Below are 27,621 nucleotides of genomic sequence, written 5' to 3' on the forward strand. Positions count from 1 at the left end.
TTTTGGTGCAATTAATGCTTTATTTTTTTGTTCTTGAATAATAAGGATAGTAAACATTGCGGTTAGAAGATCAGTGAGATCAAGTTGCTGAAAAAGAAATGGTCATATTAATATGTCGGCCTCTCTTCTTCATCACTTTTGTTTGCAGAAATCATCCTCCATCATTGGCTGCCGACCAGGTGATATACCTGGTCAGAGAGGACACCGTAATAGATGGTCACCTTCTCTGTCGTCTGGTCATAAATTTCCCTGGGAACAAAATGTCAGCATATAAGATATATTCAATACTGTGTAATTGCAAGCTATGTCTATTATTTCCATCAGCATAAATCACTTTTTTAAACATTTTAAACAAGCTTTTCTTTGGGAATGTAGCAGCCTGATGGGCACAACTGCTCACCTTATTGTGACAGGCATGTAGAAGAACTATGTGAGTGGCCCTGAACACAGACAGGGTGTATCTAGGACTGCTCACTTACCTCTGCATGACTGACATATTAGCACAGACAGCTGTTTCTATACAGCCGCTGTGTCCCCATGAGAAACATGTACGCAGCTCCAGCTGCATAAACAAGACACTTGTTCATGTTGTATGGGCACCAGTTTGTTCAGTGATTTTTTTTAGTAACCATATCAATTATTTTCTATCTTCTAATAGTAAACATAAAAAAAAAATAGATCTGCTTAGCTTCTATAAGACCGTTAAAGAATGCATTAATAGCAAAATAATATTCAGTCCTACAGTGCCTTGAAAAAGTACGCATACCCCTTGAAATTTTCCACATTTTTCCATGTTACAGCCAAAAACGTAAATGTATTTTATTGGGATTTTTATGTAACCAACACAAAGTGGCACATAATTGTGAAGTAGAAGGAAAATAAAAAAACTGTTTTCAACATTTCAAAAAAAAACAAAAAAAAAAAAAAACTGAAAAGTGTGGCGTGCATTTGTATTCAGCCCCCCGAGTCCATACTTTGTAAAACCACCTTTCACTGCAATTACAGCTGCAAGTCTTTTTGGGGATGTCTCTACCAGCTTAGCACAGATAGAGAGGGGCATTTTTGCCCATTCTTCTTTGCAAAATAGCTCAAGAGCATCTGTGAACAGCAATTTTCAAGTCTTGCCACAGATTCTCAATTGGATGCTGCCACCACTATGTTTCACGGTGGGGATGGTGTGTTCAGGGTGATGTACAATGTTTGTTTTCCACCACACACAGCATTTTGCTTTTAGGCCAAAAAGTTCACTTTTGGTCTCATCTGACCACATGTCCACATGTTTGCCGTGTCCCCCACATGGCTTTTCACACACTGCAAACAGTATTACTTATTGATTTTTCCAAAAATGTTTTTCTTCTTGCCACTCTTCCATATAGGCCAGATGTGTGGCGTGAACGTCTAATAGTTGACCTGTGGTCAGATTCTCCCACCTGAGCTGTGGATCTCTGCAGCTCCTCCAGAGTTTCCATGGGCCTCTTGGCTGCTTCTCTGATTAATGCTCTCCTTGCCCGGCCTGTCAGCTTAGGTGAACGGCCATGTCTTGGTTGGTTTGCAGTTGTGCCATACGCTTTCTATTTTCGGATGATGGACTGAATAGTTTTTTTTTTTTTTTATAACCTAACCCTGCTTCAACTGGTTCCTGAGCAGCCGCCGCAGTTATACTGTGGCAGAATGACTCCCTTCATAGCTGTATGTCAGCCCTTTAAGACGATGTAGGAGGCACGCGCCTGGAACCGATGCGAGTGTCCAATGGGCGCGATGACCGCCAGGCGCCCGCGATGGCTCGTGACAGAGCGAGAACCGGGTTCTGTGTGTGTAAACACACAAAGCCCAGTTCTCTCAGGGAAGAGGAGGGAGATTGTTTGTTCATACTAAGTATCAACACTGATCTCTCTCCTCCCCTAGTCAGTCTCATCCTCCTCACAGTTAGAACACACCTAGGGAACACAGTTAACCCTTTGATCAACTCCTAGTGTTAACCCCTTCCCCGCCAGTGACATTTATACAATAATCAGTGCATTTTTATAGCACTGATCGCTGTATAATTGTCAGTGGTCCCAAAAATGTATCAAAAGTGTCCAATTTGACCACCGCAATTTCGCAGTCCGATAAAAATCGCAGCTCATCGCCATTACTAGTAAAAAATAAATAAATAAAAATGCCATAAATCTATCCTCTATTTTGTAGACACTATAATCAAATCAATCAATATGCGGTTATTGTGATTTTTCTTTTTTTTTTTTTTTACCAAAAATATGTAGAAAAATGCACATTAGCCTAAACTGAGCTTGTTTTTTGAAAAAAAATTGGGATATTTATTATAGCAAAAAGTAAAAGATAATGTGTTTTTCTTTCAAAATTGTCGCTCTATTTGTGGGGAAAAAAAGGACATAAATTTTATTCGACGCAGTGCCGTAACGCAAAAAATGGCCTGGTCATTAAGCAGCCAAATCTTCTAGTGCTGAATTGGTTAAACTTCTCCACAACTTTATCCTTGACCTGTCTGGTGTGTTTTTTGACCTTCATGATGCTGTTTGTTCACTTAGGTTCTCTAACAAACCTCTGAGGGATTGACAGAACAGCTGTATTTATACTGACATTAAATGACAAACAGGTGGACTCCATTTACTAATTAGGGGACTTCTGAAGGCAATTGGTTTTGCTAGATTTTAGTTGGAGGTATCAGAGTAAGGGGGGCTGAATAAAACTGCAAGCCACACTTTTCAGATATTTTTTTGTATAAAATTTTGAAAAACATTTATAATTTTCCTTTCACTTTGCAATTATGTGCCACTTTGTTGGTCTATCACATAAAATCCCAATAAAATACATTTACATTTTTGGTGGTAACATGACAAAATGTGGAAAATTTTAGGGGTATGAATACTTTTTCAAGGCACTGCACTTGTTATAATTAGGAATGAGTCGAACATACCTGGGTTTAGGTTCGGGGCAGGGGAATCAGAAATTACTGAGGTCCGAGTGCTGAATCCCAACCCCCATTGAAGTTAATAATTTTAGAAACCAGTAACTAATAGTTTCTAGGCTAATAAGCAAAAGGATTTAGCCTAGGAAACAAATGGCACAGGGGCTGGGCATTGCCCTGGGGAACATGCATCAAAGCCTCTCAAAAATGTAAAAATTAAATTTGGTGATTTTGATAAGTTTTCCACCCACAGACCCCCACGAAGATCCCAAAGAGACCCCTGTCCTCTTCAAGAAAAAGCAAAGTCCCTTTTTAGAAGGGTCCCCCATTGCAAGTAGGGTGACCACATTTCCAAACTGTCATTCTGGGGGTGGTGGCGAGTGATTTATCCGGTGAATGTCTGGTTTTAGCACTTATATCATCCCTACACCCTGCTTGAAATGTATTTCTATTATTACATTAAGTATAGATCCCCTCCCTCAGAACGGACCCCCCTCTCCACTAAATATGGACCCCTTCTCCAATAAGTGGAGAGGGGGGTGTGTACTGAGGGAGGGGGTCTATACTTAGTGGAGAGGGGGGTCCGTACTGAGGGAGGGGGTCTGTACTTAGTAAAGAGGGGGGTACGTTCTGAGGGAGAGGGGTCTATACTTATTGGAGAGGGGGGTACGTTTTGAGGGAGGGGGTCTATACTTAGTGGAGAGGGGGTGCATACTGAGGGAGGGGGGTCTATACTTAGTGGAAAGGTGGGTCCATACTGAGGGAGGGGGGTCTATGCTTAATGTAATAATAGAAATACATTTCAAGCATGGTGTTAGGATGATATAAGTGCTAAAACCAGCCATTCACCCGACAAATCACTCGCCACCGAAATCCCGTCACCCCCGATACATTCAACACAACCCTCCCAGTCCTTGGCAAAATTGTTCCTGAATGGCAGTTTGGAAATGTGGTCATCCTACCTGAGCAGCAAGCTGGCCATACCAGCTGCTGATGAAATTTGTGCAGATTATCACACTGGATAAAACACTATTTAAGTTTCAATCTATTTTTATTCCTTCTACGCAGTTTCCCACTGCAAGCTTGATCAGTGTTGCCAATCGTCAGTATTTTTACTGGCAGCTAGTAAAAAACAGGCAATTTTCTCCTGCCAGTAAAAGTAAAAAGTTGCCAGTAAAAAATATGGCTGTGATGTTCGGCCCGTTCCAGAGCTGGCCGAAATCATCCAAGTGCCTTCTACAGTGTGTTTGGGCAGCTCTGGTGGAGGCAGTGCCCAAGCATGTCCTGTGATGTCATGGTGTAAGGGAGCCAAGCAGAGCAGCCAGAGCCTCGTGTGCGGGTCTGCAGGAAAAGGAGCAGGGCAGGTCAGGAGTGGGACTGTCAGTGCTGTTTAGACTGGAGTGGACTGAAGGGACCACCTGGCTTGGAGAGAGACTGTCACTGACTCAGGAGGGGACGTGTCGTGCTGGTGACAAGTCAGCATCATCTGTGCTGCTGCACATTTTTGTAATTGTCACTGTGAGTGTCAACTTCATGTGTGTGTGTGTGCCTTCCTATTCTAATTTCTTGCCCTCCAGAGTCCTGTCCCTTAGCTACTTACTATATTGAAAATAAAATAAGAAATCTGTTTTTTGCCCTAATATCTACCTTAAATCACATTGCTAATTGCATATTGTACTTGTTTGTAGCCTAAACACTAAAATGTGCACTTAAAACTCATTTTGTAATTTTTGTAAATGCCAGTAAAAACTTGGCTGTGCCAGGAAATTTTGGATGTTGTGGAAGTAAATTTCAATCTGGTAAATTAGCAATACTGAGCTTAATAAGGAGGTGTTTTGGGCCCTTGAACGTTGGCTACTCCTTTCATTTTCTCCCTGACTCTCACTGGAATAAACTTGTATCTGAACCATTGAACAGTGATGTGGCGCTTGAATTGTTATTTTTGCTGTGTTGCACACACAAACCAAAGGGACTAAAGAGATCCTCTGGGCAGTGATTCTCAACCAGCGTTACTCCAGAGGTTGCTAGGGGTTCCTTCAGCATTGGGCGATTTCTACCTCTCAGATAAGTTCCCACTGACACCATTGATGTTTTTAGCTATCTGTAAGGAGGTAATTCTTTCCAATGACCACAAGTGTAAGGACCATTCTTCCCACTGACCATCACACTAATGTATCGTGAGTTGTAGATTTCAAATTTTTAGCAGGGGTTCCCTGAGACTGGAAAACTATTTCAAGGGTTCCTCTGTGTTGAAAAGGTTGAGAAAGGCTGCTCTGGGGTATAGAAGCTTCCAGCCTGGTAACCACATCACATATTGTACATTTAAATACTATAGGATAGCAAGGCCAGTAGGATATTTTTGTGGGTTCAGTGCTATCCTTCCGCTTTCCCAAGTTTCAAGGGTTGTGTTCAGACAAAGAACCCAAGAACATATATATATCTAAATGAGATCAAATATATATTCCTACTATATATAAGATCACATGGAAGTATTTATATTTGAAATGTCACCCCCCTCATGTTAGATGCTGTCTACCAAATCAAGAGAATACATATTGTCTGATGAAAAAAATGAGTTAAGAGGAACATCTACAGAACTCTATTATATGATACATTTATAATTAGTTTACATTTGCAGTTGGGAGGCAGGAAAAACAAGCAGTTGAGTCTTGCTGGAGATACAAATGTATGTTTTTTTTCTCATATATACTCACATAACTTTGTCGGGAACTCCAGTCTCTTTTACTTTATCATACAATCCCGCTGCTAAAAAGCTGATGTTGCCAAGTGTTGTTTTGAGATATCCTTGTGCTTTTTCCAGAATGCCAGGTTCCTCTTCAGCTTCTCGTTTATGGACCCTGTAACTCTCAATTCCTAAAGATGGACAATAAACAGTATGGTAAAGCCCAATTGAATGTTCAGTTTAAATCGGTGCAATATATTACAGACACCTCAAAGCAAAAGGTGTGCAAACTCTTACAGTTTTTCTTTAGCAGGAATTGCTACTACAGTGATTGTTGCTTGCGTCCAGGTGCCATGTTGCGTACACAGTGTTTGCTCTCTGGGCACAGGCGCCATTCAGAGAACACTTTCCATTTTATCAATGAATGCACAGTGCCATCTCTACTCTGTCCAGTCAGAAAATACATTTGAGAAAATGCAAAGTGTTCCCTAAGTGCTGCTGAACATGCAAACTCCCGTGATCACAATGCAGCAGGGCAGCACAATGGTGCTCGTGGAGATCACTGTAATATTCTATGGGAGTCCAAGTATGGCACATACAGTAGATACTTATGTAACACTGGGTATTGTTACTGGAAATGCAAAACTTTTTTTGCCCACAAGATGGCAGGAGTTGCTGCTTTATTTTGGCTTAATCACTAATGCAGGTGCCAAGAGCATTGTGGGAATCGCAATCTCAAAAGAGAACCCAGCATACAGTTGAACTGGGGTTGCAACTATGTCCCATAATGACCAGCAAAAAAAGGGAGGAACAAAAGAGTTTAAAAGAAAAGCCCAGGAAGCAAATGGGAAGTTGGGGAGAGACTCGCCAACCGGAAAGGTGCATGAGAGAGCTGTGCTGAATTTGGCCAGGTAGGGCTTGGCTGTACTGCATTTAACAGGGCCAAACCAGCAGTCTCAGTATAAGCTGTTGAGCCGAATGTTGAGCTTCTGAGAGGATCTAAGGTCTGGACTATGCTCTGCATAGTGCCCTAAGTGCACAAACTGGGTCATGATGCAGAGGGAGTGCTCCAGGATCCAGAGACTGCTGCTATAGGACTGGGTGAGACCGATTGGACCCATTTAACAGCTTAAGTAACTAAGGACTCCCCTTTGAAAATCAGACTCAGAGGTACCATCTCACCTACTCTCTGGTTCCTCAAAAGGGAGACAAAGTATTCTATTCCTTCCCTACCAGCAGCAGGAGACCCCAAGGTTAAACACAATTTCCACGGTTTTCATTCCAGACTGCTAACTTTGTCTATACCCCTTTCCACGCTGCAAGTGCTGCACAGAAACCTAAACTTAACTCCTCCAAATCCCCTGTTCACATTGCATTCCCAACTTCATGCATGCATACATCGCTCTGCCACTTTTAAAGGGGTACATCTACTAAATATAACCTCAACTACATATTCCTGAACTTGCCATTCCTTAAAACACAACAGTTTATGTGCGCCAACATTAAAGGTTCCCACCTGAGCCGGCAGAATCTAACCTTCAGAACTGTCCAGAGTTTGTGACCTACCTGGAAGCAGAATTGGACCGAGAGAGAAGTGTGGCAAACTCTCAAACCTAAGCCTAGTCCCTCTGGTGCATAGACTTCAAGTGAGCTAGCTTATCTCATACTTTGTTAACCCTATTTTTAACTTGAGGCATAATCTCTTCAGCGGAAGGCTACTGTTTATTCTTAGTACTGCAGTACATACTGGATTCACTCCTAGGGTACTGTATTGTATCGGTTATCACACTGATTTCCTATGTGTTAATGTTGAAATATTGATTTGCAGTGTTGCTTTTCTACTTTGATTTTGTCAGTACAGACTATTTATCTTACTACAACTTTTGTGTGCCATCCTTGTGTAACCGCTGAGTGTCCCCAGCCGAGGTAATTTGGTGGTGTCGCTAAAAGTGAGCCTCCGGCCAGGGAACAAACAGAGGACCCGGTAACAACCTACAAGGGTAGCACTGCACTTACATTAGTTTAAGCTGAATCAATGTAACTATCTAAAAGTTGCCATATTAACTCCTTCATGACAGAGGGTAAAATTAATCCTAACACCTGAATGCAGTGGGGCTGATTTACTAAAACTAGTACGAGTACAAATTCTGGTGCAGCTGTACTTGGTAGCAAAACAGCTTCTAACTTCAGCTTGCTCAATTAAAGGGGTTGTAAAGTTGATTTTTTTTAAATAACAAACATGTTATACTTACCTCCACTGTGCAGCTCGTTTTGCACAGAGTGGCCCTGAACCTGCTCTTCTGGGGTCCCTCGGCTGCTGTCTCGGCTTCCCCCCACAAGTACTTCTCACCTTCATGCAAGCTCCCTTGCATGGTGAGAAGGACTTGCGGGCGCGCTCCCGTGATACAGCCGGCGGCTATAGCCGCTCACTGTATCACTCGGCCCCGCCCCCCGGTGCACCGCGTCATTGGATGTGATTGATGGCAGCGCGAGCCAATGGCTGTGCTGCTTTCAATCCATACACTCTAGCCAATTAGCAGGCAAAGGCTGAGCCGTGAAGAGGATGTCAGAGACGAGCGCTGGGCTTTCGAGGGGTCAGGTAAGTAAAATGGGGGGGGCTGGGGGAGCCGGCACTGTCAGTTGTTTTTTCACCTTAATGCCTAGAATGCATTAAGGTGAAAAAATATTTACCTTTACAACCCCTTTAAGCTTTGACAAAAAAACGGGCAGCTGATTGGTGTCTATTCAGAGCTGCACCAGATTTTGCAATGTCCGATTTTAGTAAATCAGCTCCAGTTTTGCAACTTTTCACATGCGTTAGTAAAACTGTACATATCATTACAACTACTTAATGTATCTGGTGAATTACTTTTTTTTTTCGGGACAAATTTGATGTAAATAGTAATGGATATCTCCTGATTTTTTATTTCTTTTTAAAGGAAAACTGGCACAAAATAGTAAAAAAAAAAATAAAAAAAAATAAACATGTTGCTATATATTTCTTGCTATTACCATAATGTAGCACTAAAAACAGCTCAAAATATATTCACCTGGCGTTACACATGCGTGGTATATCACTGCAATGTTTGTTGTTTGTGCCTGTAGTAGGGCTCAGAAGCAATAGTACACATTTTGCTTTTTTTCCCTACCTAAAAAACATTGACAATAACTGACACTGATACTATTTTTTCCTTTTAATCCTATCTAAAATATATTGATACTGACTTTTGACTCTGATTATGACCTTTGACACTAACCTTGGTCTTAAACCTGGCATTGACCTAGATCAAATCTTGATCTAGCTAATATTTTTTTGTATTATTTATATATTTTTTTACACACACATCTTTGTATATTTTTCATTCAAGAGATCGCTGATGACTGATCACCAATCAGTGGCTTTCATACCGATCAGGTGATCAGAAACCTGGACTCCCGGTTGGAAGCGCACTGTGTTCCCGATGGCAGGATTTCCCCTCACCTCTTGCTCTGATCACAAATCAACTCACAACTTCTTCAGTGACACTGGTCACCAGGACATATATATGGGTGAATATCCTCAGCAGAGACACCCATAGCAATAAAACATGACAAATGAGTTAAACTTCCCTACTCTTTACAAAAAAAAAAAAATTCTTTACATACAGTTTAAAGGGTACCTCCCCTCCAATGCTTCATCTTTAAGGCCTAACCTTAAAACTGAATATAAATTCCATAATCCTTGGCCCTAATAATAGTTTAACCACTAGAGATCCACGCTATAGCCAAATGACGGCTACAGCGCGGACCTGCTTTGCCGGGACTACGTCTATTGAAGTCGTCCCGTGCACCAGCGGCCTGCGTGCCCCCTGAGGCGCGCTCTGTGATCGGCGAGTCTATGAGACTCGCCTGATCACGGATCTGAGCAATGGGTCGATCTCGACCCCTTACCACGTGATCAGCTGTCAGCCAATGACAGCTGATCATGTGACAAAACAGAGCCGATCACCGGCAGCCGTGATCGGGACATCAGTCCCGATCATGGCCAGCTTACCAGTGCCCACCTGCCCCCTGCCAGTACCACCCAGCTATTAAAAAAATTGCCACCCAGCAGTGCCACCCATCAGTACCCATAGTGCTATACATCAGTGCCATACATCAGTGCCCACAGTGCCATACATCATTGCCCACAGTGCCATACATCAGTACCCACAGTGCCACCTATCAGTGCCCACAATCTGCTTCAACAACAGTGCTGCACCTCAGTGCCTCATATCCGTGCCCATCAGTGTCATCTACCAGTGCCCATCAGTGCTGCCCAGCAGTGCCCAGCAGTGCCACCTATCAGTGCCCATCAGTCCCATCTATCAGTGGTACCTATCAGTGCCCCTTAGTGCCATCCATCCGTGCCACCCATCAGTGCCACCTATCAGTGCCATCTTATCTGTGCCCATCTTTGCCCATCAGTGCCGCCTTATCTGTGCCCATCAGTACTGCCTTATCTGTGCCTATTGGTGCCACCTTATCTGTGCCTATTAGTGTCGCCTTAACTGTGCCTATCAGTGCCCACCAGTGCCGCCTATCAGTGCCCACCAGTGCCGCCTATCAGTGCCCACCAGTGTCCCCTCATCAGCGCATTTCAATGAAGGAGAAAAATTACCTGTTTGCAAAATTTTATAACAAACTATTAAACATGATTTTTTATTTTTTTTTATTTTGAAAGCTCTATTTGTGGGAAAAAAATGATAAAAATTTCATTTGGGTACAGTGTTGTATGGCCGCGCAATTGTCATTCAAAGTGCATCAGCGCTGAAAGCTGAAAATTGGTCTGGGCAGGAGGGGGGTTTAAGTGCCCAGTAAGCAAGTGGTTAATATCCACAGTCTGGTCATTTTAGTTTAAATTATTTAAATTTTCTTAACAAGCAGTAAACTAGCCTTAAAACATACCCTAACTCATCTCACTAGCAGCCAGCACTATGAAATAATTCTCAAAGAACCACAAAGATCAGAACAATGACTCTGAAATGGGGTTTCAGACCGTCAGACTCTATTAGGAATGAGCTGGTGGTTTTGCTTGTTCGGAGGGTCGGCAAACTTGCAAGCTAAGTGTCACTGACTGAATATGGTCATGTCCATATTTTGTCAATGACATCGTTTGGGAGACCCTACCCCTTTTTTGTACATCTTATTACAGGGCCTGGGAGCTGTTATTTGTGGCAAGAAAGTGACCAGATGAGACACATTGGTTTGTTGGCCTGATAAGAGGGGGGGAGGGGGGGAGAAAACAGTTGTCCTACTTTCTCTATTCTGATCATTCAGACTGCATGCTCGGATAAGGGTCTTGTATGGTTTTTGGGGGGACTTCATCCTTTGAGAAATCTCTGGCCACTTTTTTTTATCAACAGAACGAGCAACTGTCATTTATCTGAAATTTCTTTTTCTTGGTAAATGTCAACTTTGCTGTAGTAGATTGTATACATCGTATACATATGCTACTTTGTAGGTAGGTTAAGTTCCCCCAGGCAGATTTTTTTAATGAAATTGTGTATTTTGTTTTCTTTTTCTTTTACATTAAGGTATTAAGAAATTGCTGTTCCCTGCCAAATAGATTTTTTTTTTTTTGCTGCGGTGCATGTTCATTAGGATAGTACCCAGCCCCTATACCATTTGCTTGACAATTCGTTATTATTATTCCCTATTAGCCTAACAAATGACCATTACTGATGTATTAAGAATTGTTTTCCATTGATTTAATTGGAGTTTGAATTCAGCACCTGAACTTCAGTAATGTTCGGTGAACCCATCCTGAACCAAACACAGGTACATTTGTCTCACCACAAGTTTCTTTCCGCTTAGAAATATACACTGCCTATATGGGACAACTACTACCTTTATGAACTGAATAAACTTTCGAAATTTTCGGATTGGAAAAAAGCAGGTATAATATTTCTGTATCAGTTATATGAATAGGATATTTTACTTCCCTTTGATATATTAAAAGACCGTTTTCAGTTAGAGCTGCACGATTCTGGAAAAAATGAGAATAATGATTAAGAGACCGCTGATCCCCCCCCCCCCCCACATCCTTGTATTGCGCCCGCTGTGCCTGCATGAGATCTAAAGAGGGCATGAGCATAGCTATGAACCAGGACCAGGTGGAGTGATAAACCAAAGTCTTAAGACGTCCCTGGAGCACTGGAAGCACAGCGGAGCCACAGTTGGACACTTTCTTTCTCTCTCCTTTGGAGGCTGTATGGACTGAGGAGCGATTTGTTGAACATAGATCGAGGACTGAGGACCCTATAAGAATCCACCTCTTCTCCAGGTACTTTTTGAAATATATATGTTGAAAACATGTTGAATCTCATTTGAATCTGACCTGAATATCACCTGCTGAATGCTCTGGGAGGTCCGGGTTGGAGAGACTCTGTGTAATGAGGAGGAGTGGAACAGAGTGGAACAGTGGGGGCTCAGAGAACTGATTCCATACAATAAAATATTGAAGATCAGGATGTAATATGAATAAATGGAGCATAAATACAAATGACTGACTAGATGATATATACCCACAAAATGATGTATCTGACTTGCATATGAAGTATATTGGATGATCGCCGGAATGCAATATGAGATAATGTGCGGCCCTCTCTTTGGAAGCGTACTGTAAATTCCATCTAGATTTCACTCGAAACCGCAATAACAGTAAGGACGGGAGGGATCTTCCCGCTTAATATCACAGAGAAAGCGGGAGTGGATCTGGGGGCTGGGCTCTCAGCGCCGTACAGGTGGCACAATCAAAGAGACTGAATAAAGAATTTTTTCTTTTTAATAACCCTGGGGAGGCAAAGGACAAAAGGGGGGAACATGAGGGGAAGAAATCAAAAGGCGAATGAATCAAAAGAGAGTCTTAATACAAGTACGATTCAGAAGTACCTGAAGGAAACAAGTTTAAAAAGCCCCGGAATAGAAAAAAAGCTGCAGGGGGTAAAGGAGAAGAAGAGAGAAGTAATCAAGTCAGCAGGGGTCCTGGGAGATAATTCAGGGGAGGAATTGGATTCAGATATGGAAGGTAAATTGAGGGGGCAGAGGGATATCGCTCAAATCCCCACAAAAGGTGAAATGTTGGAAATGTTTGCCAAACTTGAAAATACCATCAAAGTAGAAATTTCAAATGTTAGGACGGATATGGGCCACTTACTGAGGAGAGTGGAAGAAGCAGAGGAACTAACAGGAAAACAGGCCCATGAAATATTAGAACTGAAAACGCAAGTAAGGAAATTGCAAACGGATCAGCGGGACATTTTATATAAGTTGGAAGAACAAGAAAATCAAAACAGACGCCAAAACCTGAGGATTAGAGCATTGCCTGAACAGCAGGGAGAAGATTTGGGGGTTAAGATGGGAAAAATATTCAACCCCATATTAGGAAGAGGATTAGGAGAGGACTTAAAGATCGATCGGGTACATAGGGTGAGGAAACCCCCAGGTCTGAGGGAAGAGGTTCCGAGAGACATAATTATAAAATTTAGCCTCTCTGAAGATAAAGCCAAGATATGGAGCAGGCTCAGAGGGCTGCCCCCGTTACAATATGAAGGAGTATATTTACAGGTTTTCTCGGACCTATCGGCAGGAACACTGGCCCGGAGGAGACATTGGGGAGGGTGATGAGGTTCCTTGCAGAGCCAACTAAGGTAATACGTACTGAGATAAGGAAGAAAAGAGGACGTAAGTATCACTTCCTACTGGAAAACTATAGATGATAGAAGTAAATTTCCTGTCATATAATGTTAAGGGTCTGAACTCTCTGGCTAAGAGCTATAAACTGTTAAAGGAATTACAGCAGTACAGAGCAGAGGTGGTATTTCTGCAAGAGACCCACTTGTCTCAAGATACAAATATTAAATTATACTCGGATAATTATCCAAACTGGCTATATGGGGATTTGCCTATAAAGAGGGCTAAGGGAGTGGCAATAGGGTTCGAGAAATGTATAAAGTTCACATTGTTTGATAGGATGACAGACCCTGAAGGTCGATACCTGTTTGTAAAGAGAAAATTAGGGGATAAGATTCTCACTCTAGCAAATGTATATTGCCCCAATAAAAATCCTATAAGATATTTGAAACTAGTTTTGGGGAAGTTAGAAGATTTTAAGGTAGGGGATGTTGTCCTCGCAGGAGACTTCAACTTTTGTATGGACCCATCTTGGGATAGTACGTCCCGGGCTAGGGGGTTAAATTTGAAAGCCCTGAAGATGATTAAACTTTGGATGAAACAACATCAAATGATGGATGTTTGGAGATTGCAGCACGATAAAATAAAAGATTACACTTTTTTTTCCCCCGTGCACGGGACGTACTCCAGGTTGGATCATATATTGGTTGACCATAGGCTGTTGGACCTAGTGACGGAAACCAAGATAGAAATAGTCACACTATCAGACCATGCCCCGGTGTCAATGAAGATGAGGATACTCGGAATGCAAAGGCAACCGTTTACGTGGCGTCTGAACGAGAATCTCTTGCAGGACGAGAAAATTGCAGAGGCAGTACTAAAGGAAATCTAATTTTATTTTTCTGTTAATGACACAGTGGAAATTTCCGGTGCCACTCTATGGGAGGCACATAAAGTATATATTAGGGGTATCCTCATCTCCATGGGCACAAGGAAAAAAAAAGAAAGACTAGAGAAAATAGAAAAGCTAAGAGAAGAGGTTTATAAACTAGAACAGGCCCATAAAAAATTAAGGGGGCAACAGCAGGAATATTTCCATTTATTGGTGATTAAGAGGGATGAACTTAAAGATATGATGGAACAGGAATCAAAGAGGACACTGGACAGGAGAACTAGAGAGAGATATTACCTGGGAAATAAAATAAGTAGTCACCTAGCCAGACAGCTGAAAAGGAAGAGAGGGATTAACTTTATTGACAAAATACAAGACAAGAACGGGAAGATGACCCATACAACCAGGGAGATATCAGAGGTGTTTAAGCAATATTATGAAGCACTGTATAACTTAGGACAGAAAGGGGCAAAAGATCTAGGGAAAAAAGATAAAATTAAAGAATTCTTGAATAAAGTGAAATTACCGAGTTTAGCAGAGAGTGATAGATGTAACTTAGACAGACCCATTACAGAAGAAGAGATCTTTAAGGCTTTGAAAAATACCGCCTCCGGCAAAAGCCCAGGACCAGATGGATTTACGATTTCGTATCTGAAAAAATATAAAGAGATCTTAGTCCCCAAGCTTTGTAAGTATATGAACGGCTTGGGCAGAGAATTCGGGATGGGAGGAGAGGCCTTGCGGGCCTCAATCACGGTGTTGTTAAAGGAGAGGAAGGATAGCACGCTTTGCTCTAGTTATAGGCCAATCACCTTACTAAATGCTGACACCAAATTATTTGCCAAGGTCTTAGCATCTAGGCTGAAGGAAAGGATGACCGACCTGGTGCATCCCTGAGAGAGAAGGTAGGGACAACGGAGTGCGTTCGTTGCTCCTGCTACAGGCCTTAAAAATGAATGGGTCCCCAGGACTATTCCTGTCGATAGATGCGGAGAAAGCATTTGACAGGGTAGACTGGGGACTCATGTTTGAAACACTGAAAGTGCTAGGCCTTGGACCAAGAATGATCCAATGGATCAAAGTGCTATATAATTACCCCCAGGCACCGGTAAAAGTGAACGGGATGTCTTCCTCCCAATTTCAAATGGAGAACGGCACCAGACAGGGGTGCCCTTTGTCTCCCCTTCTGTTTGTCTTGTCCCTGGAACCGTTATTGGCCGCCATCCGAGATAACCCAGACATAAAAGGGATTAAGGTGGGAGAAGAAGAGCACAAACTCGCAGCATATGTGGATGATGTGTTGTTCTATATCTCCAACCCAAGGATCACGATTCCGAACTTGCTGGGGTTATTGGAAAAATATGGGGAAATCTCTAATTTAAAAATAAACCTCAATAAGTCCGAAGTCCTAAATATTAATATCAAGGGACAGGAAAAGGTAAGACTCCGCGAGGAATTTCGGTTCCCTTGGCGAAAGGAGATTAAATATCTAGGAGTCTACCTCTCCGATACTATCAAGAAAATCTATGTTAACAACTATATTCCATTATTAGAAGAAATTAAGAGAGAAATAAAAAAAATTTCAATATGTCACCTTTCCTGGTTAGGGCGGATCAATGCGGTCAAAATGGTTTTGACACCAAAGATTCTATATAAGTTCCAAATGTTGCCCATCTCTCTCCCCCTAGTTTTCTTCAGTACATTAAAAGGGTTAATCTCAAGGTATATCTGGCAACATAAAAAACCAAGAAGTGCTTATGCGGTACTGAGCAGGGGAAAAAAAAAGGGGGGCCTTGCAATCCCGGATTTTAAAAAATACTATAATGCGGTGGTACTTACACGAGTGGTGGAGTGGGGGAAAGAAGCAAATAATAAAAGGTGGGTAAGTGTGGAAAAGGTAATGAGTCAAGCACAGTTAGGACGAATAATTTGGAACCCTCCTCAGTATACGTCTGTAGGCTTAAACACACACGAAATAACACGTAACGCACTTAAATTATGGGATCGAATACACGCACATAATAAATGGAGTTATAATTCACCTTTGATTTTTTTAAAAGACAACGATTATTTCATACCGGGGAAACAGGAGGTGGGGGGAAACTGGATAATAAAAAGTAATGCACAAGTAAAAGATATTATTTACAGAGGTAAAATAAACACGTTTCAAGCACTGAGGTTGGACACAGAACTTATGCGGATAGATCCCTGGCGGTACCTTCAGTTAAGCCACTTCATTACAAAATTGCCCCATCCAATTCAAAATGACGAAGATTATAGGCCTTTCGAGCGGCTCTGTCTGAGAGATAAATCAAAAAATAATATAGCTCGAATTTATAAAATTCTATCAGCGGGGGGAAGGACTGGAGGGCCCGCCCTATATTAAAAAATGGGTAAGAGAGCTGGGTATTCGATGTAGTACACAGACAATGGAGAAAATAATGAAATTAACTCACAGTGCGATGGTAGACAATAAGATGATTGAGTTAAATTATAAGTGCCTCGCAAGGTGGTATGCGACCCCAGACAAAGTGGGGAGATTTGTAATCGCGCAATCCCCAGAGTGTTGGCGGGGGTGTAAGATAATAGGAACCATGGCCCACATTTGGTGGGATTGCCCGATTATTAAAAAGTATTGGAAGGAGGTGTTGGATTTAATAAAGGTTGTAACAAATAAATACATAGCAGAAGATCCTTGGACTGTTTTGTTTCACGGGACCGAAGGCTCCGTGAGGCAATATAAGTCATCTATAATCCCCATACTGCTCAGTGCCGCTAAAAGTCTAATTCCAAAAAAATGGCGGGAGCCGGATAGTCCCAAAATATGGGACTGGATACTCTGGGTAAATGAAATACAGAACATGGAGTGTCCTGAGGAAGAGGGGGAAGAATTTGTATCCGGAGAGGGGTATATGGACAAATGGGTATTATGGATAGAATTTAAAAAATCATGGAGGTATGTAGAGGAAATGGTAAAATAAAATCGGGAATGATATACGTAGTGTTGGCAAGGGTGGATACAACTTTGAACCTACTGCAAGAAAGGGAGGGGGGGGGGGTGTCGGAGGGGGGATATGAAATGTTAAGCATGTTCAGTTGTAAAAGATATTAAGAAAAGATTGAGTTTGTGACTGAATGTATTTTCTTTCTGTCTTTTTTTATATTCTATTTGTAAGGAAAAAAAAAACTAAATAAAGAATAAAAAAAAAAAAAAATAATTGACAGAGTGGTACAGTGTTACTATGGTAACACACTATTGCTCTGGTCACAATGTGTTAAAAAATTTTATAAAAAAGAAAAATATTTATTAAAAATTATTTTTTCATACTGTCACCAGTCAGTGTCCTTTATCACTGCCAAACCTGTTATATGATGAGGCTGTACTGCACTGGTGACAGTATGTTAAATATAATATTTTTTCTTTCATTTTCTTTTTTCCACTTGTTTAATTTACTAATTTTCTAAACAATTCTGACAAAAAAAATTATAACTTCAAAAAACTTGCCATGCCTCTTACTAAACACCTTGGTCTGTCTACTTTCCAGAAAGGGGGTTATTTGGGGGATATTTGTACTGTTATGGCATTTCCAAGGCTCAAGAAATGAGATAGGCCATCAGTACATCAGGATTGCTTAATTTTCAGATATACAGGTATGTGTGTCAGGAACCCATGCAAAATCGCTTTCCTGACACCAAAGAAATGTGCTGCCCTTTAGCAGATACACAGTAGTGCCATTAATTGTTAATGACACCCTCACAAATCTGCTGAGATGTGCGTGTTCACATGCACCAAAATTCAGGGTGTTGAGGCACCTTGTTATTTTAAAAAGTGTTCCATCTCCAATTTGCTTATCTTTGCAGAACAGGCTGATGTTAGGCTTAATAACCACAGTTGTAGGCAGGACTTTCCAGCATGCCCCTTTACCTCCCCAGTGGGCAGCATTCAGCAGAAATGATGGTGAATATGACCTCGGGGGGGGGGGGGGGGGGGGGGGCATGATATACATATAAATGCTGCTTCAATTTACATATCAATGCCACCTGTCCACAGTTATTTGCATATCAATGTCTCCTCTATTTACATATTAATGCAGGTTATTTACATATAAACATGGAGTCTGCAGGTAAGTCATCTGTACACGGCAATAGGACAGAGCTGAGCAGCATTAGTAACAGAACTTCACACTGAGATATTGGAACACAGCACAGGACTACAACTTAAAGGGCCAAGGGGATTTAATCAGGGATAATTGGTAAGTATGAGGCAGCTGCTTTGGGCCCGACAACAATGATGGGACCCAGGGCAGCTGACTCGTTTGCCCTGTCTTAAAAATGGTCCTGGCTGAGGTGTTATGGAAGCCCAGGTTGCTTTGATAGCGGCCTTCAGCTTGTCTGCATTGTTGGGTCTGGTGTCTCTTATCTTCCTTTTGAGAATACCACACAGATTCTCTATGGGGTTTAGGTCAGGTGAGTTTGCTGGCCAATTAAACACAGTGATACTATGATCATTAAACCAGGTATTGGTACTTTTGTCAGTGTGGGCAGGTGGCAAGCCCTGCTGGAAAACTAAATCAGCATCTCCTTAAAGCTGGTCAGCAGAGGGAAGTATGAAGTGCTCTAGAATGTTTCACTTGAGGGCTGGAAGGCGGTTAATGTACCCAGTATTGAAGTGAATTTCTCCATAATGCCTATAGCTACAGAGTTGAGAGTTTGTTTTAAAGTGCTTTTACTGCTTGTTCATTATACTCGAGTGTTCATAGTCTGTGCACCGGTTTGCATTAACTCCCTAATAACCATCTTATTCACAGAAAGGGACAGCCTGGAGTAGTTATGACAGAAGTACTGACCTGAGCTGAGGAGTACAACAAGTAAAGAAATCGCTACGACTTGTGCTAGCCCCATAGTTTTGATGGAATGTCCACAGCAGCTCCTGTGAGAAAAGTTTAAAGCATTGTATGTTACAAATAAAAAAAATGTACATCAAAAACATTTCTGTTCTGAGTCTTACCCTCCACACCACCATTCCCAGGTTTTAGCAAAATAAATGCTGTAGTTTTACATTTCATTTGTAGAAGGCTATCTACTTGTGAGATTTGACAATGCAACATTGACATTGCAACTTAACCAAAAATATACACTCACCAGACACTTTATTAGGTACACCTGTTCAATTGCTTGGTAATATAAATTGGTAATCAGCCAATCTCATGGCAGCAACTCAATGTATTTAGGCATCTAGACATGGTGATGACTTGCTGATGTTCAAACCGAGCATCAGAAAGTGGAAGAAAGAAGATTTAAGTGATTTTTGAAGGTGGCTTGGTTGTTTGTGCCAGACGGGTTGGTCTGAGTATTTAAAAAATTGCTAATTACTGGGATTTTCATGAACAACCATCAATAGGATTTACAGAGAATGGTCCAAAAAAGAGAAAATATCTAGTGAGCGGCAGTTGTGTGGACAAAAATGCCTTGCTGATGTCAGAGGAGAATGGGCAGACAAGATGACAGAAAGGCAACAGTAACTTGAAGCAGATGGGCTACAGCAGCAGAAGACCACACCGGGTGCCACTCCTGTCAGCTAAGAACAGGAAACTGAGGCTACAATTCGCACAGACTCAACAAATTGGACAATAGAATATAGGAAAAATGTTGCCTGGTCTGATAAATCTCGATTTCAGCTGTGACATTCAGATGGTGGGGTCAGAATTTGGTGTAAACAACATGAAAGCATGAATCCATCCTGCCTTGTATCAATGGTTCAGGCTGGACCCTCAGAGACTGCACACATGATTCAGGAGATGTTCAGAGACTGCAGACATGATACAAGAGCTCAATGTCCCCTTGAATACAGTCTCACTGTGCCCATGAATGCAGCCTCACTGTGCCCATCATTGCAGCCTCACTGTGCCCATCATTGCAGCCTTACTGTGCTCATCAAATGCAGATTTACTGTGCTGTGAATTCAGTCTCACTGTGCCTGTGAATGCAGCCTCACTGTGCACGTGAATGCAGCCTCACTGTGCCCGTGAATGCAGCCTCACTGTGCCTATGAAGCAGCCTCTCTGTGCCCAAAGAATGCAGCCTCACTGTGCCCATGAATGCAGCCTCACTGTGCCCAACATTGCAGCCCCTCCTGTGCCCCATGTCCCAGTCTGCAGTCCCTGTCTGTGGGAAGGTGTGTTGTTAATGCTCGGTACAGTACCTTGCATGCCAGCAGGATATCCATAATGGCCAGCAGCAGGCAGGGTCTGTTCTCCTTTTTGGATGAGGACAGTGCTCCTTCCAGAGGATCTGTTTTCTGTGAGATGGAGTGGTCCCTGGCCACCTGCACCTTCAGTTGTCCTCCTTTTCTGGCCCCAGTCAGCCTGTCCTCTGGTCCTGGGGAAGTGGAGAGCACTGGGTGGGAGCTGGAGAAAAGGGGGAGCATAGAGTACTGGTGGGGTTGGAGAGCACATGGGTGGGGGCAAAGAGCAGGAGGGAGTGGAGATCACAGGCCTGGAGCGTGGAAAGCAACTTGAGAGCATGGGGGGGCAAAAAAGAACAGGGGTGGAGAGCACGGGAGGCTGAGAGCACTGGGGGGGCTAGTGGGGGTGGCGAAGGGCACTGGATGAGCTTGAGAGCACGGGGGGGCAGAAAAACAGGGCTGGAGAGCACTGGGGGGTACAAAGAGCAGGGGGGAGTGGAGAGCAATAGGGGGAGCTTGAGTGCACCTGTGGGGGCCAGAAAGAACGGGCGGAAAGCACGGGGGACTAGAAAGCACATGGGTGGGGTCAAAATGCTTGGGGGAATGGAGAGTACAGGGGTGGGGAGTGGAGAGTGCTGGGGGGGGCTTGAGAGAGCACTGGAGGGGGACCCAAAAAGAACAGGGGCAGAGAGCACTGGGGGGGTGGCAGGAGAGCACTGGGGGCAGAAAGAACAGGGGTGGGGAACACGAGGGGCTGTAGAGCACTGTGGAGGGGTGGAGAGAACTGGGGTGAGTGGAGAGCACTGGGATGGGGAGAGCTGGAGAGCAGGGGGGGCAGAAAGAACAGGGGTTGAGAGAACTGCGGGGGGGGGGGGGGGCTTGAGAGTGTGGTGGGGGAGGAGAGCACTGGGGGGTGGGAGCACAGAACTAACGGGGGCAGTAAAAGAAGTTGGATTGGATAGGAAGAGATTGGCATATAAAGGAAATGAGCTTTCTATATTCCTCCAAGCAGCCGCTGAATGCTTGATTCTCCTCCTCTCCCTCCTGCAAGCATTCAGCGGCTGCATGGAGGAATATAGAAAGCTCATTTCCTCAATATACCAATCCCCCTATCCAGGCACACACGTCGGACTGTACGGGCAGGCAACGCCTCCTGTGGATCACGGAGCTTGCTCTGTGTTCGGCGGTGGCGCTGTAGCATGGTCACGCCCCCCCTAAGACCGGCTCGTATGATCGGCAGAACACTGATTAACTATCACGCGAGTCGGTCTGGGGGGCGGGACCATGTTACAGCGCCGCCGCCGAACGCAGGCGGCCAACAGGAAATCTCCCAGTATCCCGGTAGACCTGTCTGGCCCTGCTTAGTAAGACTAAGTCACAGCAAGGTTTTCAGCCAATATAAATCTGCCCTCCAAAAATACCATTCCTGCCTCCGCACTGCCAAACAGACCTCTCATTAACATTCTCTCACGCAGTCCCCGTCAACTCTTTTCTACCTTTACCACTCTACTTCATCCTCCATTACCACCACCCACTAGCTTATTCACTGTCCAGAAGATTGCTAATAACTTAAAAAATAAGATTGAGATAATTTGTCTCGAGTTCTCTGCTCTACAGATATATCCCTCACGTTACACTCCTTGTCCTCCTGCACAATCAATACTTTACTCTTTTAACCCAGCCCCTATAGAGGAAGTTACTAAACTTTTATCTAACTCCCACCTAACCTCCTGCCCCCTGGACCCTGTTCCTTCTCAAATACTACGGTCACTATCTGACTCTATCCTACACTCATTAACTCATACCTTCAACCTCTCACTCTCTACTAGCATCTTCCCCAACCCTCTAAAACATGCACTAGTCACTCCCATACTAAAAAAGGCCTCACTAGACACCACCAATCTGAACAACCTAAGGCCCATCTCTTTACTCCGTTTTTCCTCCAAACTCCTTGAACGTTTAGTCTACAACTGACTGAGCAACTACAACATGGAGAATAACCTTGATCCCCTTCAGTCTGGATTTCGCCCACATCACTCCACAGAAACTGCCCTCCTAAAACTCACAAACGACTTACTAACAGCTAAAAACCAACGGTCATTATTCTGTACTCTTAATCCTTGGACCTTTCCGCTGCCTTTGATACAGTTGACCACCCCCTCCTCCTCAAAGAACTCAATTTGCTTGGTCTCCATGGCTGCACACTCCGTTGGTTCGAATCTTACCTATCTCATCGCACCTACAGTGTCACTTACAACTCCCCTTCCTCTTCTCCAACTCCTCTTACCATTGGGGTCCCCCAAGGTTCTGTCCTTGGACCTCTACTATTCTCGATCTACACATCCTCCCTGGGTCAGCTGATAGCCTCCCATGGCTTCCACTACCATTTATATGCTGATGACACCCACATCTTTCTCTCTGCCCCTCAGCTCACCCCATCAATCTCCTTATGCATCACTGATTTATACGATTATTAGGCTCCTCCACTCCCTCCATTAAGCATTCATAAAAAAGCAAACAAGATGTCCATAGTGTAGTAATTCAAATAAAATGCATTTAATCATAAGTAGTAACTCACGTACAATTTCACAGTGGTCAGCTTCGATCTATTCATAGACTTCTGGTCTCGGCTGCGACCGGAAGTAGAACTTCATCCGGCTCCGACCGAGACCAGAAGTCTATGAACAGATTGATGCTGACCACTGTGAAATTTTATGTCAGTTGCTACTTTTCTTATGAGTGCTTAATGGAGGAGAGTGGAGGAGCCTAAGGAGAATTTATTTATCCAGAAGGAATATATTGTATCTTCATCTATTGCCATTTTCATATACCGCAACCTTATGTGACACTGCAAGGAGAGGATTTCTTATTGGTCTGCAGTGACCTGAGGTGCCATAAGACCCATTGGGGTCTTTCTTTGAGGTGAGAGGCTGGGACACACATACAGTACCTCCCAACTGTCCCTGATTAGGAGGGACTGTCCCCAATTTGGAGCAATGTCCCTCTGTCCCTCATTCCTCCTCATTTGTCCCTCATTTTGGTCTACTCTACATAGGTGTATATAAAATGCACTTTTCATCTATCTTAAAGTGTTTCCCATCGCTAAACCTTTCATCTGATTTCTAAATTGCTGCATCTGTAAATACCAAAAGCCAATATAAAGGAATAGTAGTGGTAAAAAAAAAGCACTTGTTGGTTTAACCAATCTTGTTTTTTTGTTTAATTCTCATTTAAATGGGCGTGGCAAAGGGTGTCCCTCATTCCCATCTCAAAAAGTTGGGAGGTATGCACTTGTGGTGGATCATGGATGCTGATGGAGGAGATGTTAACCACACAATAATAATTGAAGTTCACCTTCTACTGTTTTTGAAATACCGTACTTTATTTCTGCAGTAATTTTGCATTAAAAAATAAGTAATAGCCACAGGGCTGGGAATTTTGCACAGAACTCAGAAAATCTTACTGTACGCAACACTAGAATGCCACCATGTGCTAGAATTCACATAAAGCTAATATTACGGGTGAACCTTTTTACAAAATAGATGCCGCAGAGTGATTTTCCCATTTGATTTTGTCAGAAATATACTTTCTCTGTTGCTTGCATGACCTTTGGGATCCCCATTGTATAGCCTCCTCATTAAGTGATTACGATCTTTTAGAATACTAAGTTTTTCTATTACGTCTGGTCAGTACAAAGTTCTTACCAGCTCATTATTCCATAGATTAACAGTGTTATCTCAGTTGTTCTGTTTATTGGGAACACAAGTGTCAAATGTTTACAGAGCAGATGATTAGAATGAATTCCAGCAAAATTATTACTCAGCTTTTTTAGATCAATACTGCAATGCATGTTTTTATAATCTACCACAGATTCCACTGTTTGCAAAAAAAATTATAATTGCGCAATAGCTCTGTCTTCACTTCTGGGAGTGTCTAATCAGTGTAAAATTTGTTAACTGCACATATAATGTTATGGAAAGGTATTGGTTAAAAGTAATGGTATGGGGACAGGGTCTTGTTAAAGGAGAAGTACAGCCAAAGCTTTTTTGACTGTACTTCTGTGGATCACAGGAGTGCATATCGTTCTGCACACCTGTGACCCATTTTCAGCAGACAACGGGCTGAAGCCTGACGTCAAGCTTGGGTGAGATTGTCACAATGAAGTCGGTATATGCCCACATGCCTGGACCAGCACTCGGCTCAGCCTCTGATGGGACTGATGCTGCATCCATCTAGGTAAGTATGATTTAAAAAAGTGTTCTAGTTTAGCTCAAACCACATTACTCCCTTCCTTTAAATGCCTCCTAGTCCAGTATACTGTCCCATAAACTGGTAAAGTTTGGGTGGGTTCCTGGAGTGAAAGTGAAAAGCAATCTATTTCACCCATTGTCCTCCTTGATGGATTTGCCCAGCTATTCTCAACCTGTAGGGACAACTACCATCATAACTGTAGGAAGCACAGTGGCTTAGGTAGCTCATACATCTGATGGTTGAACGGAAAAAAAGAAAAAAGTAAATTCCCCCATTCGCATGAATGGGAAAAACACTCCTGTTGTGCTATTGTGTTCTAACGGTGGGAAGACTTGAGAGAACACAATGATCAGTGTTGCCAACTATAGCTGGTGGCACTAATCGTTCCTGAAAAACCCAACAGGCTGGTTGCACACAAGTCGATCAATAGATGAACTTGTGTACAACCATGGTGCCCATACATTGATTGAAATTCATCCGGCCCCTGCTGAACCAGCTGAATTTCGATCCCTGTTTGGCCAGCTTTAATGGTTAGCAGCATTAGGGTTATTGGTTTGAATCCCAACCAGGAAACTACCTTTATGGGTTTGTGTGTTCTCCTTGGTCTTGTGTGGTTCCCCTGGGTATTCCAGTTTCCTAACACTCTCCGAATACATAACGGCAGGTTATTTGGCTTCTGTCTAAATTGACCCTAGTATGTGGGATTAGGACCTTAGATTCTAAACCCATTGAGGACAGGGACTGATGTGAATACATAAAGTGTTGCATTAATTGTTGATGCTATGTAGATACCTATATTAAACCAATAAAACTACAAAAAATAAACGAACAGTAGAACATTGCTCCCTGTCTAAACTCAACTTGGGCTTTGTTCTAGTTAGCCTTTATTTAAACGTGCAGTTGGGGCGGCAAAAACACGCAGTTAAGGCACGTTTTTGGCTCCCACCAACTGCTCCCCCTTGAAGCTGCAATAGCGAACAGGAGTATTTCCATGCTGTGCGGTCACAATGCTTCACACCTGCGGCAAAGTTTACCTGACATGTAGCGGTCAGGGGTCAAATAGGAAAGTGCTGCAAACTCCCCACAATGCACGTGGTTGTGCCATGTTGGGTTGGAAAAATGGGGTGAAAACAAATGGTGAGGAGGAGTCCCATGGCTTTCTCACCACCTGTCCATAGTCTCTGAAGTGTGATCCAAATGCAAAATGGGCTTCAGAGGAAAGGGAGATTGAGATACACTTCTAAATCTACACTTAGAAATTTAGAACGTTGTTAATATTGTATATAGTGTGGGCTTGTATGAGTGAGAGAGATGCAGTACCTGTCCTGGAAAATGAGTGCATAGCATTATTAGACCAATAAGGCCACAACTATGGAAACTGTATTAAATTAAAGGACTGCCACTACTAACCTCAATTATTAGATGCTGGACTGCTTTAGGCTCCGATACAAGTCACAAACTAGGAAAAATCGTGAAGATCAGGTAAGTTAAAGTAAGGTCAGAATTCCTGATGTTTACTTTCAGCTGGGTAAGTGGCTTAGAAAATACTGAAACAGCAAAACAGCCACACACATATAATTTTCAGTAGGAGCAGTTAGCAATTGGTGCTTCAATATTCTCTCAGTAACAGTTTTCTTTAAAAGCCCTCCACCTCCCATAAGTGGTCCCATTTATGGGAAATCTCACTATATAGAGATATAGAAAAATGTGGTCCCTGGTTAAACCTTATCAGTCAGTTGTTCAGATATAGGCAGCACATAAGCATAACTCAAATACAAAAATATATAATCCAGTGTATAAATGTTGCTATTATTTGATTCATCTAGTGCTTTACAAATGCTGTGCAATTGCTCTGGTCTCCCCAGTCTCTATTCTTCTATCCTTACCTTGTCGTCGTTCTCGATGGCTAACCAGGCTCCAGGGTCACTTAATTTTATACTCTTGCTGATGTGTTGTCAGGGCAGAAGTCCATGCAAACAGTGAGCTCAGTGTTCAGAGGTCAGAAGAGTGGGGCCTGAACCTGCAAGAACGTGTAGCCTCTGTTTATTGTGCGCCTTGTAGATGCTGCACTAGGTGTGCCCTGTGTAGAGTATAGATCATGTTAGACAAAGAGGAACCATAAAGGTATCACTACGTTAGAGAAACCCTGTCACCAGACCATTCATTCAACATAAATCTTCCCATAAGATCAATCTAATTTATGAATGTTATTTAGCTGTTAAAGTCTCCCATGTGAAGACATCCAAAAGTCCTGAGACTACTGGGTGCTGCCATCTTGGATGTGATATCAGTAGCCAGGGCTGCCGATAAGGCGGTACAGGCAGTCCACCCATACCCGGTCTCATTGGCTTAGCAGGGGCCCTGACAGAGGCTGTCTGTAACTCTTCCCTCTTAGCCCAGGTTCACATCTATTTGGATGAAAAAAGAAGTAGCTGAAAAAACAGCGACTAGTAAACTCCGCGCCACTAAAAACTAAAAGATTTAACCAATACTCAGTGAATCAAAATAAAATAAAACACTGATAGCTGCTCCCTAAAAAAACAAGAAAAACAACTTATCATGCTAAAAATATACTGATGGTAGGGGCGCTTAAGCAAATATAAATATCAATCAAAAAATGTGTGAAACTTGGTGATCATATAACATCTAAAGTGATAAACACCATATCACAGAACTACAATAAACAAAAAATTACAACCAAAATATATATTAAGAACAGTAATAAATGAATAAAGTGCCCAATTTGGGTGGTGACACCCAAAAAAACCTATATAAATCCAAAGTCCAAAACAGTGATTTTTTCAGTGAAAAACTCCTTCTGAATCCATAAATCAGAAAAAAACTGGAATCTTCTATAACGTACTGACACGTCCCTTCACCAATAACTTAAGGACATAGCAAAAACACCCCACTTGTGAAGATAAAGATGTCTTCTTACCAGATGCTGTTGACTACTTTAATTAAAAAGATAGTCAAATAGGCTTATGCAGGTTGATTCCCTGCTCACATGGAATAGAGTGGACCTTGTATGG

General features: G+C 42.6%; 1 protein-coding gene across 2 annotated transcripts; it reads right to left on the minus strand.

Annotated features, from left to right (window-relative positions):
- APOC2 (apolipoprotein C2) lies at positions 1-26,560 on the minus strand. Of its 2 annotated transcripts, XM_077457218.1 has the most exons (5): positions 26,476-26,560; positions 26,000-26,048; positions 19,002-19,084; positions 5,641-5,800; positions 1-249 (listed from the first exon to the last, which is right to left on the minus strand). In XM_077457218.1, the coding sequence occupies exons 3-5, from the start codon at positions 19,054-19,056 to the stop codon at positions 162-164; spliced, it is 303 nt and encodes a 100-aa protein (XP_077313344.1). In that variant the 5' UTR covers positions 19,057-19,084; positions 26,000-26,048; positions 26,476-26,560; the 3' UTR covers positions 1-161. The 2 variants fall into 2 exon arrangements, with proteins under 2 accessions (XP_077313344.1, XP_077313345.1); XM_077457219.1 differs by lacking the exon at positions 26,000-26,048 and having other exon boundaries at positions 26,476-26,523.
- Positions 26,561-27,621: the final 1,061 nt, after the last annotated feature.

This window comes from Lithobates pipiens, unplaced genomic scaffold (genome assembly GCF_037356315.1).
Source record: "Lithobates pipiens isolate NorthernLeopardFrog02 unplaced genomic scaffold, aLitPip1_a1.2 Scaffold_27, whole genome shotgun sequence".
Taxonomy (NCBI): Eukaryota; Metazoa; Chordata; class Amphibia; order Anura; family Ranidae; genus Lithobates; species Lithobates pipiens.

Bases quoted from the DNA above. Each gene is read 5' to 3' on its own strand.
- APOC2 (XM_077457218.1), bottom strand. From the start codon at position 19,056: ATGGGGCTAGCACAAGTCGTAGCGATTTCTTTACTTGTTGTACTCCTC. The intron at 5,801-19,001 runs GTCAGTACTTCT...GTCCATCTTTAG, and splicing joins TGTTGTACTCCTCAGCTCAG to GAATTGAGAGTTACAGGGTC. The intron at 250-5,640 runs GTGAGTATATAT...TTTTGTTCCCAG, and splicing joins GGAGTTCCCGACAAAGTTAT to GGAAATTTATGACCAGACGA.